The 21,348-nt window shown below is 41.3% G+C and overlaps 1 protein-coding gene across 1 annotated transcript; it reads right to left on the reverse strand.

Annotated features, from left to right (window-relative positions):
- Window positions 1-14,185: 14,185 nt before the first annotated feature.
- LOC118497654 (carcinoembryonic antigen-related cell adhesion molecule 21-like) lies at window positions 14,186-16,969 on the reverse strand. Its single transcript, XM_036012778.1, has 2 exons — window positions 16,806-16,969; window positions 14,186-14,466 (listed from the first exon to the last, which is right to left on the reverse strand). Exons 1-2 carry the CDS (start codon window positions 16,888-16,890, stop codon window positions 14,186-14,188), a joined length of 366 nt encoding a protein of 121 aa, XP_035868671.1. The 5' UTR covers window positions 16,891-16,969.
- Window positions 16,970-21,348: the final 4,379 nt, after the last annotated feature.

The following is a 21,348-nucleotide window of genomic DNA, read 5'->3' on the forward strand; positions in this document are numbered from 1 at the left end:
TGAGCAGTGGGAGCGGGGTGGGGGGAGGATACAGGAAAGATATGGAGGCTTCATTACTATCACCCAGTATCTAGCCAGTTTGTAACTCCCATGCAGCTGTTGCTTATAATAAACCATTCACAATAAGTGAAGCCTTTTCTACATTCTGTATGTCTTCCTACAGATTTATAACACATGAGGGGGGTAATGAAAATTCCCAAATTTGTAGTTAATTAGGCAGGAATGTGAGTAGCCCAGGCACCCACTTGCAATTGGCATCAGCAGTAATGGCAGTTTTGTGTAACTGAGCCTCGAACCTGTGGGGTCTGCATGCACTCTGGGTACTCAGTATCAGAACTACATGGAATGGTAGGACATGGCTTTGGAGAATTGGTTGTTGATGGAAGATAAAAGCCCTTATATCATATGAAAAAACATCTGGTTGTTGTGAGGCTAGAGTTGATTGACTGTATATAATCTGCCCATATCTGATGCTCATGGAATTTGATATTTTATCTTCATTCCCCTCTCTCCCTAAGACCTCCTACAGCTTAAGAAGCCAAATTTACTTTTTTCCTTTCTCTGTTTTCACAAAGCAAGGCCTGAGTCAGTGTGCCCACTCCCAGGAGGAATGAAAGTAGGGGCCTGTGGACGTATATACACTTTTATCTACCCCGAAGTGGGGCTATTTGTCTGATGCCTAAAGAGCTGAAATACTGATAGCAGGTGGTAGTGAAAGGAAAAAAAAAAAACATATAGGAGTATTTTAGAGGAAACATTGAAGTGAAAATGGGAAGCTAATGCTCTGAGATTGGAACTGCCCAGTGGCTTAAATTGAAGGTCTTTTAAGGAAAATAAGAGAAAAAAATATTGTTAGAGATTTCAAAGTCATGTGCTCTGAGAATTGTTCAGTTATTATGTTTTTTCAAAGAAAATTTAAGCCCTGGCTGGCGTAGCTCAGTGGATTGAGTGCGGGCTGGGAACCAAAGTGTCCCAGGTTCGATTCCCAGCCAGGGTACATTCCTGGGTTGCAGGCCATAACCCCCAGCAACCGCACATTGATGTTTCTCTCTCTCTCTCCCTCTCTCCCTCCCTTCCCTCTCTAAAAATAAATAAATAAAATCTTAAAAAAGAAAAAGAAAATTTAGAGCATTTTTAAAAGATTTTATTTATTTATTTTGAGAGAGAAAAGAAGGGAGGAAGAAGGAGAGGGAGAGAACACCAAAGTGTGGTTGCCTCTCACATGCCCGCCAACTGGGGACCTGGCTCACAACCCAGGCATGTGCCCTGACTGGGAATCGAACCTGTGACATTTTGCTTCACAGTCTGGCACTTAATCCACTGAGACACACCAGCCAGAGCTGATCATTTAAATCTGACTTATTTCTCCACTGGCCTCATTTCTCCAATGGGTTATTGATTATTAGAGTTGGAGTTCTTCCTGCTTTCAGACAACACAAAGTACTGAATCCAGCTTTGAGACCATGTTGGTCAAGTTAATTTAAGAGCAGAAAACAGATCTATCCACCTTGTGTTTAGCATGCTTCATCCTACTCTTACATTGAGCAATGTATCTCTTGTCACATGTTTTCCTGAGAAAATTCCTCTTTTTTATTCATAATGCCAGGTTGACTTTCTTTTACCTTTTATTTTTATTAAACTTTACTTATTTATTTATTTACTTGTTTATTTATTTATTGTTAGAATGGGGAAGAGATGGGAAAAGAGAGAGGGAAATGTTGATGTGAGAGAGAAACACCCATCAGTTACCCCTCGTGTGAACCCTGACCACGGTCCCTATTTGGAACACAATCATATGCCTTTGCTTCTAATTAAGCCAGCAACACTTTCCTGCTTTGTGGGAGAATAACCAACTGAGTCTCAGCAGTAAGGTTCCCATTTACTCTTGAACTAGAAATCATGATAGCCAGCTTTGGATTCAAAAGATATGTTTTCCTCTCATCTTTTCAATTCCTCCAGCTAAACTAATAATCAAATTAACAGAGGCAGATTAACAGGAGACAATGTACAAAGTCTATTATACTACTCAATATTCTGAAGTGAAGAAACACAGACCCAAAGAAGTATTGGGTAATTAAGATTCATATGCTATTCTGAAGGTAAAGAACAAAAAGCACTTTGGTTTGAGGCTTCATAAGACAAAAAAGCCATTTTCATGGATTTTCCAAAGCGAATGAAGTGTAAGTAAATATTTCCTTGGCATATAAATGTGAATGTTCCTTCGTGAGTTGGTCCTCCACCTAAAGACTTCCTAGGCAGTTAAGAGGGAAGTTCAAAGGGTTTTCTTCTGAGCCTTCTGTTTCCCAGTAACAAAATTAGAGTCAATATCCTAAAAGGCAAATCTGGGGTGGCAACTCTGCTTCCCTTCACAGCAGAAACATGGCTCTTAACACTGATTAATAAGTCTGTCCCTGGCTGGTGTAGCTCAGTGGATTGAGCACAGGCTGTGAACCAAAGCATCGCAGGTTCTATTTCCAGTCAGGGCACATACTTGGGTTGCAGGCCACAGCCCTCAGCAATCGCACATTGATGTTTCTCTTTCTCTCTCTTTCTCCCTTTCTTCTCTCTCTAAAAATAAATAAAACCTAAAAAGAAAAGCGTAACTGAAAGCTAAGTTCCATCACACCCAGTCATTTAATTAAAGTCTCTGAGTCCATAAATTATTACCAAACAAGATAAAATACTGAAACACTGTTTTGTCAGTCTAACTACCAATTTTTGACTCCTTATTGGAGAGAAAAATTAAAAGATAAATTTTAGCCCTGGCTGGCGTAGCTCAGTGGATTGAGCACGGGCTGGGAACCAAAGTGTCCCAGGTTCAATTCCCAGCCAGGGTACATTCCTGGGTTGCAGGCCATAACCCCCAGCAACCGTACATTGATGTTTCTCTCTCTCTCTCCCCTCCCTCCCTTCCCTCCCTAAAAATAAATAAATAAAATCTTTAAAAAAAAAAAGGTAAATTTTAATCTGCTAGGAAAAATGTTCCCTCCTGTGGTGTTCACATCTTCCATCTTGTGAGGATTTTGACTCCTAGAAAGCAATTCCACACCTGTGTTCTCATTTTATCCACACCTGTTCAGGAAGACCCAGGAGTCCTGTGACCCAGAGTCATGTCTCAGATTAGTGTTTATGTTATCATTGATTACTGCTTAAACCGTTTTTGTTGTGTTTTTCATGTCCCCTATTTCAGTTGACATTTGCTGAGCTTGTTGCAGCCTGAAAGACTCCAGTTCCATTTTTACTGTTGAGAAATTGCAACCAGTAAGTCTCCCAGAGTGATTCCTGCTCAGTTTCAACATCATTCAGGTACTTTTCTGTTCAACATAATTTTAATTCCAAAAATACGTACAGCACAAAGGCTCAAGAAAGGTCCCGATGTGACTTACAACAGCAAATGGGTTTATAAAGGTCCCTGCAGTCATGGTCACTTGGTGGTATTGCTGTATTTACTAGTCAATAAGAAATGCTGTGTATGAGTGTCCAGGGCACATTTTTAATCTTCATTATTTGTTCATTTGTAGATTCTGTAAATGTGTAATGAACTCAAATTATAAACTTACAAGGCACTATCTGAGGCAATGGGAACATGGTAGTGGTTCAAAGATACAAACTGGACATGATTGCTGATGTCCAAGTATTTATCAGACAACTAATATTTATTTTTTTAATATTTTATTGATCATGCTATTACAGTTGTCCCATTTTCCCCCTTCACTCCCCTCCACCCTGTACACACTCTCCCACCCACTTCCCCCCCTTTAGTTCATGTCCATGTGTCATACTTATAAGTTCTTTAGCTTCTACATTTCTCATACTATTCTTACTCTCTCCCTGTCTATTTTCTACCTACAATCTATGCTATTTATTCTCTGTACCTTTTTCCCCTCTCTCCTCCTCCCACTCCCCTGTTGCTAACCTTCCATGAGATCTCCATTTTGGTGGTTCTGTTCCTGTTCTAGTTGTTTGCTTAGTTTCTTTTGATTTTGCTTTAGGTGTGGTTGTTAATAATTGTGAGTTTGCTGTCCTTTTACTATACATTTTTTTAATCTTCTTTTCTTATTAAGTCCCTTTAACATTTCGTAAAATAAGGGCTTGGTGATGATGAACTCCTTTCACGCGACCTTATCTGAGAAGCAATTTATCTGCCCTTCCATTCTAAATGAAAGCTTTTCTGGATAGAGTAATCTGGGATATAGGTCCTTGTCTTTCATGACTTGAAATACTTCTTTCCAGCCCCTTCTTGCCTGTAAGGTGTCTTTTGAGAAATCAGCTGACAGTCTGATGGGAACTCCTTTGTAGGTTACTGCCCCCTTATCTCTTGCTGCTTCTAGGATTCTCTCCTTCATTTTTACATTGGCTAATGTAATTATGATGTGCCTTGGTGTGTTTCTTCTTGGGTCCAACTTCTTTGGGACTCTCTGAGCTTCCTGGACTTCCTGGAAATCTATTTCCTTTGCCAGAATGGGGAAGTTCTCCTTTATTATTTGTTCAAATATGTGCTCAATCTGTTGCTCTACCTCTTCCCCTTCTGGTACTCCTATAATTTGGATATTGGAACATTTAAAGATGTCCTGGAGGTTCCTAAGCTTCTCCTTGTTTTTTTTTTTTTTTTTTCTTTTTGAATTCTTATTTCTCCATTCTTTTCTTTTTGGCTGTTTCTTTCTTCCTTCTGGTCCACTCTATTGTTTTGAGTCCCAGTTTCCTTCTCATCACTATTGGTTCCCTGTGCATTTCCTTCATTTCTTTTATGGTAACCTGCATTTGTTCATCTAATTTGTGACCAAAATCAACCAATTCTGTGAGCTTCCTGATCACCAGTATTTTGAACTGTGCATCTGATAAGTTAGCTATCTCTTAGTCACTCAAAAGGATGAGTTTGGGGGCACTGATTTGTCCTTCTGTTTGAGCCATCTCTCTTTCTCTCTCTCTTTTTCTTTTTCTTTTTTTTTTTGTTGTTGTTGTTGTGGTTGCTGTTATGATGAAGGGCGGAGCCTTAGGTGTTCACCAGGGCTGGGCATCCCAGTAGCTAGATTGTGACATTGTATGTGGGGGCAGGGACAGGGGCAGGAGGGAACAATGGCATTAGCTCCATTCTCTGTGGGACCTCAGTCCCTTCCCTGGGATCCTGGGTTGTTCACTCTGCCCTGCTCCACAATCACCACCTCACTGGGTCTGCCAGCTGCCGCTTGTGTACTCAGGGTCCACCCGCTGCAATATTGGGTGCCCCAAATACCCCACATGCCCCTGGTTGCCTTATGCACCCAATTCCCCCTGTTCTCCAAGCTGCAACCCATGCCCAGCTGCTCGTCTCCACCCCTCCTACGGATCTGGATGAATGGGTCTATTCAACTTCTTGGCTGTCCGACTTCCATTCAGATAAATTTTCTGTCAGTTCTGGGTGTTATTCTGCCCCTAATTGTTGTTGTTCCAATCTTGGTTGTGCATGGAGGTATGGTGCGTCCATCTATACCTCCATCTTACAACTAATATTTCAAAGGCAGTTTAGGATGCCTTAAGATTTGTAATCCTAGGCAAATCATTGACCTGAATGGGCTCCTGGAGAATTTTTCTTAATCTCTTGGTATTTTTGCCACTCTTCACTATTTCTCACACCTCTCATCAAATTCTTCAGAAAATTCTTAGACTTAGTGCTCAGAACAAATCCAGAAACTGACACTTTTTCTTCACACTGCATCAACTATCTTCACCTGTTACCTGGATGACTATATTTGTCTTCTCATCAAACTCCCTACTTGCAATCCAGCAGTCTCACAAATCCTGGTGAATGAGGAAGCTAAAAATAGTAATATTGTCCCTCCCACTTTCTAAATTGTTTTCCAGCTGGGTTAATCATCAAATTAACAGAGGCTGATTAGCAGAAGGAAACACAGATTTTAATATATGATCATGGAGAATTCACATAGCATAAAAGTTCCCATGACAATGGGGAAACACTAAGCTATAAAACATTTTGAACAAAGAGAAAAAAGGGACAATGAGTCTTATATTTCAGAAGCTAGAATGAGTGCTTTTCATGTCATTGAGAAGGGAAGGTCTTACATGGCAAGAGAATTCTTTCTGGACAACTCAGAATCAGTGGGACATATGAGCGACCTAGTCAATAGTTACTTCCTGAAGCCCTTTTATGTACCATATGTAATGATTTAGCCTAAAGTGAACATCCTGATTTTTCTCCTAAAGCACATTTTCCATTTAGATCTCTTAGAAGGAATGTGGGGAGCTTCAACCGTTTGTTTGTTTTGTTTTGTTTTGTTTTTCTGAGTTTGTTTCTTAATGAAGAGCTTAAAATTAGTATTCTAAAACCAATTTTCAAGGTGGCAGAATGTTGATTTCCTTCAGTGACCACAAATTAATCACATCACTTTTTGTTTTTTCAACCTTTCAGTGGCTCCCCACTTCACTCGGGGTAAAGACAAGTTACTGGCTTATGGTTTCTTTATTTCTGACTTCATCTGCTCTCACCTTCTGATCTCTCTGCTCCAATAAGTTCACATCCTCTGTGCTGAGCCAGCATATTGAAATCACCCCAAGTATGCTTTACTTTATTCTAACATACTATCATACATTATTCCTGTCACTGTTGTTTGGATCATTGTGTGACTCCTCCACTGGCATAATAGGTCTTTGAGGACTGAGTTTTTGTTCATTTTTTTTTTCTAATGATTAGAACAGTGTCAGGGAGATGGTGAGTAGAGGGTCAGTGTCCTTTGGAAAATGAATAAAAAGAAACTACAAACATGATAATGGTTAAAAGGGTAAAAGATGGAGCATTATGACCTCACTCAAGTGGAATTCTGATCTACAAGAAGAACCAGTTAAAACTTTTTTTAAAGTAAAGCATCTGACAGAGAATGAGCCCAGACAAATATAGAGCTCCTGAGGAGGCAGGTAACAGACTCAGCATGTGCAAAGGACAGGAAGCAGGGTCATTCAGTGAAATGATGAATTGTACTGATTCATTTCAGTGGTTAAGAGAGCTAATACAATTGAGGTATCCTGCACACAGTAAGTGCTGAAAAATGGCCAGTATTGCCATTATTGCATTCCTCTGGGTACCCATTTCAGGTCTACCCACATGAGAACAGCAGTGATGGGAAAACCATACATTCTCCTCCTGACTACACAAGCAAATCATGCCATTAAACATTGAATACAGATAGATTGATGTATAAGTGAAAGGATATAAACCACATACATGTAAAGTTTACAATCTGATGAGTGTTGGCATCTGTACCTTCACCCTCCAAATGTATTAACTTCACCCAAAAGTTTCTCACATGCCTTTGAAATCCCTTCCTCTGTTCCCCACCCAACCCCCAGAGTTTGCAGGCAATTACACATTTTCTCTCTTTCTCAGTAGATAAGTTTGCATTTTCTGAAATTTTATATAAATAAAATCATGTAGCATTTTTCTTTTTATCTGGCTTCTTTAATTCACCATCATTATTTTATGAGGTAAAGTATACACAATAAATTTAATCATTATAAAGTGACCAATTCAGTAGCATTAGTCACATGTTGTCTCATTAGTAGCATGTAGTCACATGTTGTGTGAATGGGTCACCATAATGTCTAGACAGTATTGAAATATTTTAATCACATAAACTGTTGTACCATTTGAGAGATTGCTCCCCATTACCCCACACTCAAACTTGTGGAAAGTACCAACCCTAATTCTGTCTTTGCCCCCTCTTCATTTTCTCTCTCATACACCCTGTCTCATGATATCTGCCAGCTTGTACATCTGGTGCTCCCTCTTGTCCCAAAGTCAGGAAACTAATCTGAATTTTCAAAACATTATCCTTTTTCCCAACTCTGTATCTTATGCTCATGCTCATCCTAGTCTGGGAGAAAGGCACCCTCACTTCTCTGTAGGAGTTCCAGTGGCTCTTCCCTCAACAGGTAGAACAGAAGCTCACTCATATGATTCAGCTTCATCCTGAGCCTCCAAAACAAATCCTCCCATATGGGACCATTAGGGCCCCTTAAAACATACAATGCCTGACATCCTCTCCCCTCCCAGGCTTCACAATTTCTCATGTGACTCTGGGCAGACTCCATTCCTCCATGACTTTGCTCTGTGTTCACCTCTCCTTACACACAATCCACCTGTGGTGGACTCAGGCCAGCAGAGTTCTGCCTTGTTGTGCTGAAAGAGAAAATAAATGAACAGGTGACAGAAATCCTGTGGAGAAAGAGTTAACGGCACGGCTACTCTCTCAAGGGGAGAGAGAGCCTATGAGTTCCTGGGCCACTCTCTCAAAAGGAGAATATCCTGGCCTTTGCCTAGACAGGCGTTTATTATTTTTCTCTGGGCTTACATCAGATAAAGATTTATTATCTATTACATAGAATATTGTAGTCTACATTTTAGGTACAATCAAGGAAATGAAAATAACATGCAGAGAGGAATGGCGACAAGCTGATTAGCTCTGTCTTTGGGAGAATTCACACAGGCTTTGTAAATTACCTTGAAGACAGATGATACACATTTGTTGTTTTAGACCAGGGTGATGGAGTTTTAGCAAGAGCAAACCATAACTACCAGAATTCATTTTCTAGGCCCGATTCCCTTGGGAAAACTTGGTTTGAAGGTCTGGCTCCTGCCCACCACTTCGCTTCTGTAGGTTTTCCACACAGAGCTGAGTCACATTTGCCAGACTGAAACATACTGGTTCCCTACACCACCACTAGACAGGTTCCTATGGATCTTAGTCCAGTGCACTCACCAGAGGTCACAGGGAGCAGAAAATGAATAGAACCAAACTAGAGATTTATTTCCCAGTTCCCAATTCTGTTGCAGGCTCTTTAAGGACAAACATGTGGAAGTTGCAAAAGAACAAAGAAAACAAAGAATGAGGACAGAGATGTCTGCCCTGAGCTGCACGTCAAATAGGGCTTGAGAGAGGCTCATTCAGTACATGCCTGTGGGTGGCTGATGTCACAGAGACCTGCATATTTACTAGAGTTGTTGAGGGTAAATAACATAATATCTTTTATAATCTCTGTGATCTTGTTTCTTGATGATGTGGGGAAAATTTATGTGGAAATGAGTACACTGTTGATGGTCAAGGTGCTGTTGAAGGGCATCCTTTCATGCTGCTAGGTTTCTAGGATTCTGAGCAAAGGACACTTTGAGCCAACCTGGGGACCCAGGGGAGTCTGGGGAGTCAGCTCATCTCCTGCTGTGAACATCAAGGAAAAGAGAGGCAAGACTATTGGACACTTGTTTTTAAATTAGCAAAATAAGGAAAATTTAGAATATTTAAAAATATCTTAAGCATAGAGACTTTGTGTAAGACCACACGATTAGCTAGTTATAGGGAGGTTATGTTAAAATAAAACATACATTGAATAAGTTTAAAAAGAAGAGAAAGATTTTATTAAAGACCATGAAATAGGACAGAAAAGCAGAACACAGCTCACCTGAGACAAAGGCTGGACAGACTGTAGAAGAGAAGAGATCATGGGTAAGTGTGTTTGCTAATTGAGTCTACATAAAAGCAAAGCAAAACTTTTCACCAAATTTTGATGGGAAGTCCTTTCATGTTTTGGCTGTAAAGGTCCCCAACAAAGGTATATCTCTACTGAACAGCAGGAAGATTAAAATTCTAAGTGATGGGGCCAGGATTTTGAGACAGATATTGTTTGGTTCTTAACACTGAAAAGAAGCTTTCAAAAAGCCTTCTGAATGTTTCAAAATAATGGATAAAGGATCAGAAATTATCAGATTGCAATTGCATTTTTAATGGAGTAGTATAAACAGTAGGTGTCAGTGGCCTAGATTCAGAAAGGACCCGTGTAAAGGTTCCTGACTCTGAGAGAATTTTAGCCCTCCAGATCATAACAAAAATGCTTTCTTCACAGTGGAGGGGCCCACAGCTAAATCTCTTTCAGCCAAGCCTCACTTTGCACCTCCATCAGTTCCTGGACTTCATGAAGAGGTGTCAGTTCTGAGTGATGTAGGCACAGGGGCGAAATAGCTAAGAGTCCTAGAACAGAGCCAAGATTTAATCTCCCAAGAGGCTGTGCATTAGTATCTCTATGCAATCACCTTATTTTGTTGTTCAAATATCATGTCAAATGAAGAGGAGAATTCTTGACCCTTCAATAGGGCTTCTCTAATTTACTTTGTTCTGATTTGGTACTGAAGTGAAGAGGAACTGACTGTCACCACATAGTTTGTTGTGATGTAGGTTTTCCTATAGAACATATGTTGGGAGTTTAACACACTCTTGAAGTTAGAAAGCTTCACCCTCTGACCTCACTTGGAGTGAAGTGACTATTACATGACCTCGTGTAGAAGCAATGTCGTCTTGGACCTTAGTGTTCAGGTTTTATCTGCACATTGGAAACAGAGTTCAGGTGTGCTACTAGATAGATATTACTGTGAGCAAGAGAGGCATCACCAACAATGCCAAGATTTTAGAGCTGAACCCAGAAAGGATGGAGTTGCCCTTGATTGAAAGGAGAAAGAGTCTGAGAGGATCTGGTGGACAGTTTAGGAAAATGAAGACCTTGGTTGTGCACATGATACATTAGAGGTGCCTTAATAATGACTAAAATAGATACCCCAAAATGGTTTAACTCATTTGCTATTAAACCTGTTTTAAAACACATAGATAACTCAGACACTGAGCACAGCAATCCTCAAAATCTCTGTAAACAAGTTAAATGTGACAGTTCTAGAAGATGGAAGTGGTTTTGTGAGATGTGTGTTGTGCCTTTCCCAGCACTCAGGGCCATGTTGCTGTTGGGTCCTCAGCCGATGCTACAGAGGCTGCAGAAGGGCTGTGCCTGGAGATCAGTGCAGTGTGTGCATTTCTCAGGAAGTATCAGCATGTTTCATTTGTAAGGCAAGTCTTTGGTCCAGTTTTGAAGATCATTCTGGAGGCTCCAACTTTAATGAGCTTCCAAATAGATAAGAACAATAAATTAATTCAAATAAGCAATACTGTCCTAAAAAATGCAGACCACTTATAAACTTGTGTTGATACTGTTTCACCAACTGAGGTGTAAATACTATGCTTCTTGTATTTAAAAAATAACATAAATGCCTGTCAGTTTCCTTCTAATGGCATTTGCACAAAAAGCCACAACATTTGGTTTTCCCAGACAAACCTTAGTCAATGTGTAACACCCAAAGGGGGCATTTTTAATGTGGTCACCTGCAACCCCAATGAGATTTTAACTGCCACTGTGACTGGAGCATGAAGTTATTATTCTCAGTGTGATATTCACAGTGTGAGCAAAGCCAGTTGCTGTGCCCCTTCTGTTGGATATTCTTTCTTTTATCTGCAACATCACCAGACTCTACCATGATAAGCCCCATGTCCCTGTCTGTGCTGTTCAACATGATCACAGGAAGGTCCTGGCTTCCCTGTCTGGGCCACTCTCAAGATGTCTGCCCCAAACAAACACGGCTCCTCAAATGGAACCAAACATCTCTCAATAACATTTTTTAAGGTGCTTATTTTTACGAACATTTAGGACTTATCCAATTCAGTGTTATCTCTCCTGAAAATGAGGATTCATCTGCTTTTTTCCTGAACACCAACAAACAAACACACACACATGCACATGCATGTGCACACACACACACATTCTTACCACTGTGTCTATCTAATATTTTTCTAAAGAGAAATATTTATTATAGACTCTTGTGTTTGTTTACTGATATTCACATTCAAGCCAACTAACTTTTTTTTTAAATTTAAAATATCAGAAATGGAGAAGCATCCTTCTGTGAGCTACAGAGGTGGGGGAAATGTGGACCTACTCATTAGACACTTGTAATGACAAAAATAGCGTGAAAAATCCAAAAGCTCCTCCACATGCCTTTAAATTACTCCTTGTTCTCTTGTGTTGGTATCCTGCTCTGGTCATCAGGTTACAAATTGCATACCCCACTGGGATCAAAACTTGTTTTTAAAATACAGGTAACTCCAAGAAGCAAAACCAGGAATAGTACCAAATGAAAATACAGGGCTCTTTGTTCAAAATCATTCAGAATTCTATGATGGCAAAAGCAGAGATTTAACCTACCACAGGCTATTCTAAGTGACTTCACAGATTGCAAGCCCATTAAGCTGGACATTTGTAGTAATAGAAATGGATGTGTTCAACCACCAAGTCAGTTCCACCCCAAACTCATCATAAAATGCCTACAGAGCTTCAGTTAATATCATACTTGATGGTGAAAACTAGAGGCCTTCCTGATAAAGATATGCTAAATGACAAGTTTTTTCAAGTGTCTAGACATATGCTCTGAAAGGTAAAACTTCATGCCTGCTGATATTGATGCTGTAAGACAGTGGCATCAGTAATGACAGTGACACCAGTGACAGCATCAGCTTTAGTGATCACAAGTTTAAGGAAAGCTTGAGCTGTGGGGATGCCAATATCTGTGACCATTCAGGGATCTGCTACATCTATGAGACTTTCATGGCTCCAATAGTCTGGGACATGCTGCACTTAACCTCCAGAGTGACCAACAAGCAGCTGTGCTTGACTTCAGTACTGTGACCTGTCACATAGCTCTTATGTGTAGAATCACAGACAGTCCACTCTGACTGGAAGATAGAGGAACCACTTGCTTTCAGCTTATCTGGGCCCTCAGTCCCAGTCCTCACATGCACACTCCATTAGCCACCTTCTTGGTTGTCCTCAGGCTCCTTGTCAGACTTTGTCCTTGACACACAAACTTCCTGGGGCCTGACTGTCTTGTTAACTCAGCTGAGTGAAGTCTTGAGGTACAAGGGTGAAATTTGGCTTCTCACAGTTCTCCCAGGCCATGTGAAAACTGCAGCCCTCAGAACACACTTTGAGAAACAGCTGAACACTTCTCTGCTGGGTCAGATGTGGACTGAACACTTCTGCCTTCGATTTGATTTCACCATGAAGGCTGCTCTGTATTCCCCACCTACATTAGTCTCCTTTCCAACCCCTTTTGTAGTGGGACTACCCCATACTTCAATCACCTTCCAGATGCCAATCCAAAAAATAACTTCACTCTCAATTCACCTGCAGTCTCTCTAGCTTTTAGTGATGTACTCTTCTCCAGGAGGTACCAAAAGACCAAGAGATCAAACTTAGCTTCATAAACTATGGGCTCATTCCTAATTCCATGGGCATTGGTCTGAACTAGGACATTTGAGCTAAAGTCCTGGCTTTATTACCAAAGTTTCCTGTTACATCTTCTTAACAAAAAGAACAGAAATGTACTAATCTTATCCAGTTTTTTCTTGTTGTTGTTTTGTTATTGTTGCTCAAGTATAGTTGTCTCTCCCCACCCTCAACCATTCTGTGCTCCATCCCACCCCAGCTATTATCCCACCTCTCTCCCCTGATCCCATGCCCTCTTGGTTTTCTCCATGTGGTGTTTACAATTCTTCCTGAAAATGCTCCCTGCTTTCCCTCTGTTATTCTCCTCCTGCCTCTCTTCTGGTTCCTGTCAGTTTGTTTTTTTATTTCAATGTCTCTGGTTATATTTTGTTTGATTTTTTGTTTTGTTGATTAAGTTCCACTTAAAGGTTAGATCATATGGTATTTGTCTTTCACTGCCTGGTTTATTTCACTTAGCACACTGCTCTTTAGTTCCATCCATGCTGTCACAAAGGTAGGAGCTCCTTTCTTTCTTTCTGCTGCATGGAATTCCATTGTGTAAATGTACCATGCTTTTTTGATTCTTTCACAAAAAAGTTTTATTGTCATATAAATAGCAATACTGGAGACTTTAGAAATCTTCTGAAAGATATCTAAAAGAAAGTTAAGATCAGTGTTGCTACCCACACAGGTGTCCTCTTGTCCATTCCCATTGTCTACAACTGTGACCAGGTGCCTCCCCATGTTTGCATGGAGAAGTGACAGAGGTCAGATTCTGTGAGCTTATCACCTGCTCTCACTGGTTATCACAGGGCAACTGCTGATTCTCTGAGAGACACAATGTTAACTACACTGTGGACATAACACAAGTGAGGCCAAACCAAAGCAGAGGTTTTGAAATGTGACCTTAAATCAACAATAATGACAATGTCAGCTCAAATTTCTGAATGCTCATTGACTTATTGTAAATCTCTTAATAACTATTTACCTGCAGACAAATGCATTATAATAAAGCAAATAAGTTTAATTTGAGTTCAATAATACAGAGGAAGAAGGAGGGTCAAAAGTATATCACATGTAGGAAAAGGGGATGACTTTCCACCCACATCGTAGGGTTTGATGCTCTACACTTGTAAACCCCAGCATCTTCCCTCGTGACTGGGCTTATGGTGACTCTTCTGCCATCTGCGCTCAGCTTCCTTCTGTCTGTGAACTTCAGATACATGTCATTGAACAGCCACTGGACAGACATTCCATGTGTGTAGCAGGTCAAGACCACATCCTCTTTATTCTCTCTGACTCCATAGCTGCTAGCTAGGAGAATAGGCAATCTCAGATGATCTGTAGAGAAACAGAAAATGTGAATATTTGAGAATGTTCCTGAGACATGGAGCCATGCTCCTTCCTCAGAGATCTGCACCACTCACAGTTCACAGTGAGCTATGTAAAGGTCACCAGAGTATGGTCCTGACATTTGCAGAAAGAAAATTGTCTAAGTTCAGGTGACAGTATGTAAAGTGAAAGATGCACCTCCTCTCTGAGTCCGTATAACCTCAGGGGGATTCTATACCGTTTCCCTCACTCTTCTCTGTAGTAGAAGCACACAACGCTTCTTCCCAATGCATATGGCTCATAACCTCATCATCAGGTATAATTTTTCTCTCATGAGCCTTATTGATCTTTACCTAGAATGTTTTTTTGACTTCACAAAACTTCAGGATTCACTCCTTATATGAACATTTATATACTTTGGGGAAGGCAATAATACCACCTTCATCCATCCCTGGGGTCAAGGGAAGTTTACAGCAAGTGGAAAAGCATTCAAATTTTGTTAAATTATTAGGCATTAAGGATGGCTCAAGCCAGTGTTCATGTCTTACACCTTGTGCTCTGTATCATATGCTCTTCTCTGGACCATTCAAGTCATCCTTTCTCCCCTGAGGGCTGATGGGGGCTGTGCAAATGCAAAATCAGTGTCATATAGCAAGTGTGGAGCATGGGCTTTCTGAAATTCTTGTCTTTGTGGCCATTTGTGTTAGGTGGCTATGAGATAGAAATGTGGAAAATGTTAAATTTATTTTGTGTGTGAAAATGATGATTAATACCCCAGGGCCTAAGACTAATTGCAAGAAAGACTATTTGCTTAGAAAATTAAAAAAAAAAAGTTCTGAGATGATTGTCTTAGTTTCTGGAGGCACAGAAAGCCTATACCTCATGGCCAGATTTTAAAGGACTCTGTATCCAGGTTCCAGGTGCCTGTGGCACCAGGTTCCAGTGATTTTGGATCATTCATTCAGTCCACTCACTCATTCCTCATTTATTTCTTCCTAATTCATCAACAGCAATTCAGTGTTTGTTACTTATTGGTCCCTGAGCTGGTTTCAGTGATAGAGTGAGGAGTGAGAAGACAATGTCCTTTCATTTATATCTGCTGGGAGAGACTGAACCAAAACAGGAAATAAATAAGTGATGTCAAATAAAGTGCAGGGAGTATGGATGGGACACCTGAGGGAGATGCCTGGGTAATGTATACAGTGATTCTGATTGTTACTCCAAGTAGTTTAGTTCTAGAGTAAAAATAGATATGTCTCCATGTTTTCACTCCACAAACCAAATTGTATTCCTATGAGCTGAGTTCATTTAATACAAGAAAGTTTCTGAACCAGGATTTTTGGTCTTGAATCCAAAGACCCTCTTCTATGGTGCCCAAGGTAGAGAAATTAAGTCTATGGCTCCAGACAGCCCAAAAGTGACTCTGATGAACTGCTTATATTCTGTATGACTCTGCTGTAGTGACTATACCTCCCTGTTCCTCAGTTTGTTCTCAGTGAAGAAGGTTGTTGCTGTGTTAACTATAAAATACTGTCAGTATCTGACCTACATCTTGAAATAGAAGAGCTGCTAAAAAGAAGCATCACTTGTTTATAGACTCCCAGATCTCTTATAGGTCTGGGCTGATCCCTTGTGAATGAGGACTTTCCAGGAGCATCGTTTTTCCCTCAATTTCTTTCTGGAGATGCTGACTTTTTTCTGAATCTTCCTAAGTTCTCCAGGACCATCAGCTATATCCACAGACATTGTCTAACTGCACTCTCCACACACAGACTCGGGTGATGCCAAACTCCATTTCTGCCAAGATGTGAGTCTTGGGCCTGAGCCAGAACTGGTGACAGGCTCAGGAGCCCTATGACTCAGTCCCATTAAACTATTACACACTCAGCCCTTTCGAGGACCCCACACCCAACCTGGAAGAGGATGTCTTACATCCCTGGCATCAAGAAACCTGGCACAGGGTTCTGGGGAGAGTTTTCTGAGCTTAGCTTTGTGTGAATATTAGGAAGCTTCTCAGACAATGCTCTGACCTAGTATAGCAGAGTCAGCCTCAGGTCAAGTTCATAGGAACATGCTCAGGAGCCTGAACTGAGATCGGTCTCCCTCTGCTGAGTTCCTCTCATAAGACTGACCCTTCTGTCAGCAGTGACTGCCTGCAGGGCTGCAAGTTGGGAAGGGAACTAAGATCTTAAGAAGTTTTGTCTACACTGTATTCTGCATTAAATGTCAAAACCAAACCTGAAACAAAATGCAGAGTGGAATGGAGGTAGTGTTCAGGGCTGTCATACCTATGTGTGAAGTAGGAGGCACCCCACCCAACCCCCAGTCTTCAGAGAGCAATTACTCACCATATACATCAAGTTGCCCAAATCCTATTTCTGTTTCTGAATCTGGAAAGTGGGCCACTATGGTGTACATTCCTGAGTCCATCATGGTGACATTCTTCAACAGCAAGGATCCATCTTCAGCTAATATCTGTCTTCCGTCATTTTGAGGACCATTTAAATGGAAACATAATTTCGGAATAAAGAATGTGATTACATTATTTTTATCAGTGCCTTTCCCCTTGTACCACACGAGAGCTACAGCCTGAGGAGTCTCACTGTCGATTTTCAGAACTACATCCTCCCCTTTTTTACAAGAGGTTGACACAATACTGAGTTGGTCTGTGCTGGGAAGCCTCCAGAATATGAAAAGTAAGACTAGGAAAAAAGAAAAAAAAATGAATCAATATTTGTATTTCTGTATTAGTACATGAATCCTGAACAGTCTCTTTATCTCTCAGCTTTTGTCTACAGGTGAGTATGTGTCTCCCATGGTCAAGGTCAACAGCATGGCCCCCATTGTTTCAGCAACTCTGAAACTGTTATTTTTTTTCTGTTCCAAATACTCATCTCCAAGTGCTTGTCTTGGTCATTTCTTCAATGTGCTTAAATCAATGCTGACTCAGGGGCAATTTTAAAAGGCATGTTTCCTGACCACTGTCTCAAAAGATTTTCTGCTTTCATTTTCTGACCTGTCCTCTGTTTTGTTTTGTTTTGTTTTTCCCCATGGCTGTTGTAGGTACCTGACCTCATATCTGCACCTTTCCTTATCCCTTTCTCCTCCATAGAACATGGGATTTCTGACAGCAGGTTTCTCTGATCTGGTACCTTCAGTGGCTGCAACAGCCTGGAAATACCTGGGGTTGAATGAATGAGTTTTCCCAGGGTCTCAGGAAAAATCATGAGGTGTATTTGCCCATTTTTGAAGTTTGTTATAAAGACAATGCCTAGAGCCCCTGGTTAAATTTTTACTGCTGTTTCCTGACAATAATAATGATCATTATTATCAGTTTTCATAATTCAATACTCAGTGATGAATAACAGGAAATAAACAGCAACTGAGGGCTTTCACATATCATCACTTCTAGATTATTCGTAATCTTGCTTAGCCCTCTTCCCTATCCTACTGTGTTCCTTTCTCCTTCACTCTCAGGTCAAAACAGAAGCCTTCTCTTTTTTCTCAGAGCACTGGTCTCTTAAGCAGACCACATCCAATCTCTGTGTTAGATCCTTAGTCTACTCCAAGAACTTGTCTCCTACTTACCAACCAGCAGGAGTCCTTGCCAGTGGACAAGTCCTCTGTGCATAGGAACTGAAGAGGACCCCATGGTGTATGTTGTCTGCTCTGTAGCTGTTGCTCTGAGAGAAGCTTGAGGTTTGGTGAGGCTCACAGGCACCTCTGTCCAGAATGGTGCAATCTGCTGTGTGTCCTACCTGTGTGCTGAGCTTTATTCTGAGGCAAGTTTACAATTCTTGTCATGTGAGCTGGGGGCAGGAGTATTCACATGACCATCCCACTCCCTGCTCTAGTTTTTGTCACCCTTGACCTTTCTAACTAGTACTGCCCCTGCTGCAATTTGGTTCCCTGGGAACTCCTGAAGCCTCTAAACACCACACAAAAACACATTCAAACACATGTGCTCATGCATAAACACTCTCACACATATACCCACTCTCATCCTCTATTTGGAAGAGCACAAGCCTGGGGTTTGTGGATTCAGGGATTTCTCCACAGGTTCTTAATCAGGCAGGTGTCCAGTAGTCTTTCTCACATCTCTCTCTCTCTCTCTCTCACACACACACACACACACACACACACACACACACACATTTGACTCCTCCCTTCAGAGCCAGACTTCTTGAGCTAAGTCACAGAAACCTGTCACAAGCAAGTCACTCCTGCTCTTCATCAGATCACCTGTGAAATATTGTAACACTGCAATGCCCAGGTGACACCTAAAAAAATGCAGCTTAAGCAGCTGTCCAACTAATGTGGGTGCCCATTCAGAGTGAGATACCTAGATGTGAAAGAAGAACCACCTCTCCTCCTCTCCTGTGCACAGGGGAAGTCTCCAGATTCTGTTAAACTACAGATTCTGACTGAGTGCAGTGGTCTAGAGACTCTGTATCTGAAAAGCTTGAGAGGAGGTTGATCTTAACGGTCTGTGGAGCTCACTTAAAGTTGCAAGGCTGAAGGGTACACAAGTGTCTTGAGAGGATGATACAATAATAACAGCATTGACTTCTGCTGTGTTTTTAGCTTGGGTCTGTCAGCACCAGACAGAGAGCCCCAGATATCAATTAAAAAAGGGGGATTATTTGTTTGTGACACAGAAACACAGCTGGATACCAGGTCTTCCCCATGTTCTCAAAAGCTCTCTGGTTTTATTTCTTCCCACATGAAAGTAACAAAAATAACACTGGTGATGAGAAGTGGTGAAGCTTTGTGACAATTGCAGAAGGGTCTGTTCTTCTATCTGAGGTGGTCCCCAGACAGGCTTTTGCTTCCAGGGGTAAAAACTCAGAACCAGATTGAGTGTGGGCTGGGAACCAAAGTGTCCCAGGTTCGATTCCCAGCCAGGGTACATTCCTGGGTTGCAGGCCATAACCCCCAGCAACCGCACACTGATGTTTCTCTATCTCTCTCTCCCCCTCTCTCTCTCTCTCCCTCTCCCTGCCTTCTCTCCCTAATAAATAAATAAATAAATAAATAAATAAATCTTTAAAAAAAAAACAAAACAAAACTCAGAACCAGAATTCTCAGTAGGACATGCAGTTTTAGATTTGAAGTGCGAAATGTCCTCTGTGTCCAAAGAAGAAGGGACTGTGGTGAAAAGTTGGATGTCTGTGGGCTGCCTGGTTCACAAGAAACAGTTTCAGGTACATCATTCCTCTCTAAGTCTGTTTTATGGAGCTGTTCTTCTGCTATAGGCTATTGGGAAAACCTCTGAGTTATCCATGAGCAGATTCCTTGTGGTCACCAGATTTGTCCATGGATGATACCAGGCATGGAATAGAGAGGAGCACAGAAACTCATGAGATAAGAGGTGCTCCTAGGCTCTGTCAACATAAAAAAAGTCCAAGTTTATACAGCAATGCAATGAGTTTATCTGAGCCAAACTGACTTCATATGTCTTGGAGAAACCTCTACAAGTCTTTGAACAAAGGCAGTTTTCAAGCTTGTTTTATACATTATCATCAAAGTAGAACATGATAAAATTTGGATAAAATCCAGAAGGAGTTAAAAGAAAACATAGCAAAGATATTCCCAGAATTGGGGAAAAAAGGCAAAATGGAGACATATATATGTTTTCCATTGCTGGGTAGAGGATAATTAGCATTTATAACACACAGAGAAGGTGCACAGGAGACCAGATAATATAAAGGATGCTGTGGTCTCATGCTCTTGTCCCAGACTGTGACATGAATGGTCCAGCCAAGAAAATCCCTCTGATGTGTCAATGTTATGCTATCCAAGATTCAAAAACAAAAACAAAAAAAAGTCAGTGTTCACTTAAATTAAAGACTGATCTTTCTTAAGGAAAATACAGTCCTGGGTTGTAACCACTCGCCAAAATAGAAATTTCTGATCACAATATTTTGTGAGGATTGTAAGGCCCTCAGCTTGTCAGGGTTACTTCACAGCCCCTTTGTGTTAACAGTCTCCAGAAGTAGCAGGTGGGACAGAGCAGTCAAGAGGGAGGACCAGAGAAAGGCCTTTTGGAACAGGGGGTGAAAATCAGGCTACTTCTCCATCTTTGTCAAAGCCCGGTTCCTGTGTGTATTTCCTGTGTGTCTCAATATTGCACCCTAGAGGACAGAAGTAGACCCGCAGCCAATGTCAGATGCTGCACAAGGTCACTGACAATTATAGGGTGAACCCAGTGAAAAGGCAGGCATTGTCCAAAATATTATGAGACCAGTGTCAGGAGAACTGTCCCACCAGGGGCAGGTGCTGAGTCAGACAGAGCCCTATGCTTTCAAGTATCCAAAAGTAGGGCCTGGTGAATGTTCTCCTGAGGCTTTTGGAAGAGGGTGCTGGCCTGGAGGGTCCATCAAAATATGTCCTGTGTGTCCACCATCACTACCTTGGCATGTTGCATATAAGTCATTTCTGTGTCCCTGTCTGCCCACAGGGCCCAAGGGCAGGAGCATCTCCATGTGAATGAATACTCAACCAGGGAGGGTCTCTCTGTGTTCTTTTGTTAGGGGAAGAGAGGTTCTTGTAGAACCCTCAGCCCCTCTGAGATGGAAGCAGCCACAGATTCTGGGTTCTCCTGTCCCATTCTGCATAGGAAATTTCCCTTGTTCCTCAGGACATCATGACCTACAAAGATGTCTTTAGAAACAACAGGCTGGTGTCCACCAGATCAGGAATTTGGGGAATGAAAAGTCATCCCAGATTCCCGTAATTAAGGGTATGCTCTTTCCTCCCCTGGCAGTAACTTTACCAGGGGTTGAGGATCCAGAGTTTCTGTCTGATCAGCTGTCTGTGAGAATAGGAAAAACACAGGTCCTGGTTGTTGAGATGTAACTCACAAGGTGGGACTGTGAAGGACTGTGATTT

The sequence above is a fragment of the Phyllostomus discolor genome, chromosome 12 (genome assembly GCF_004126475.2).
Source record: "Phyllostomus discolor isolate MPI-MPIP mPhyDis1 chromosome 12, mPhyDis1.pri.v3, whole genome shotgun sequence".
Taxonomy (NCBI): Eukaryota; Metazoa; Chordata; class Mammalia; order Chiroptera; family Phyllostomidae; genus Phyllostomus; species Phyllostomus discolor.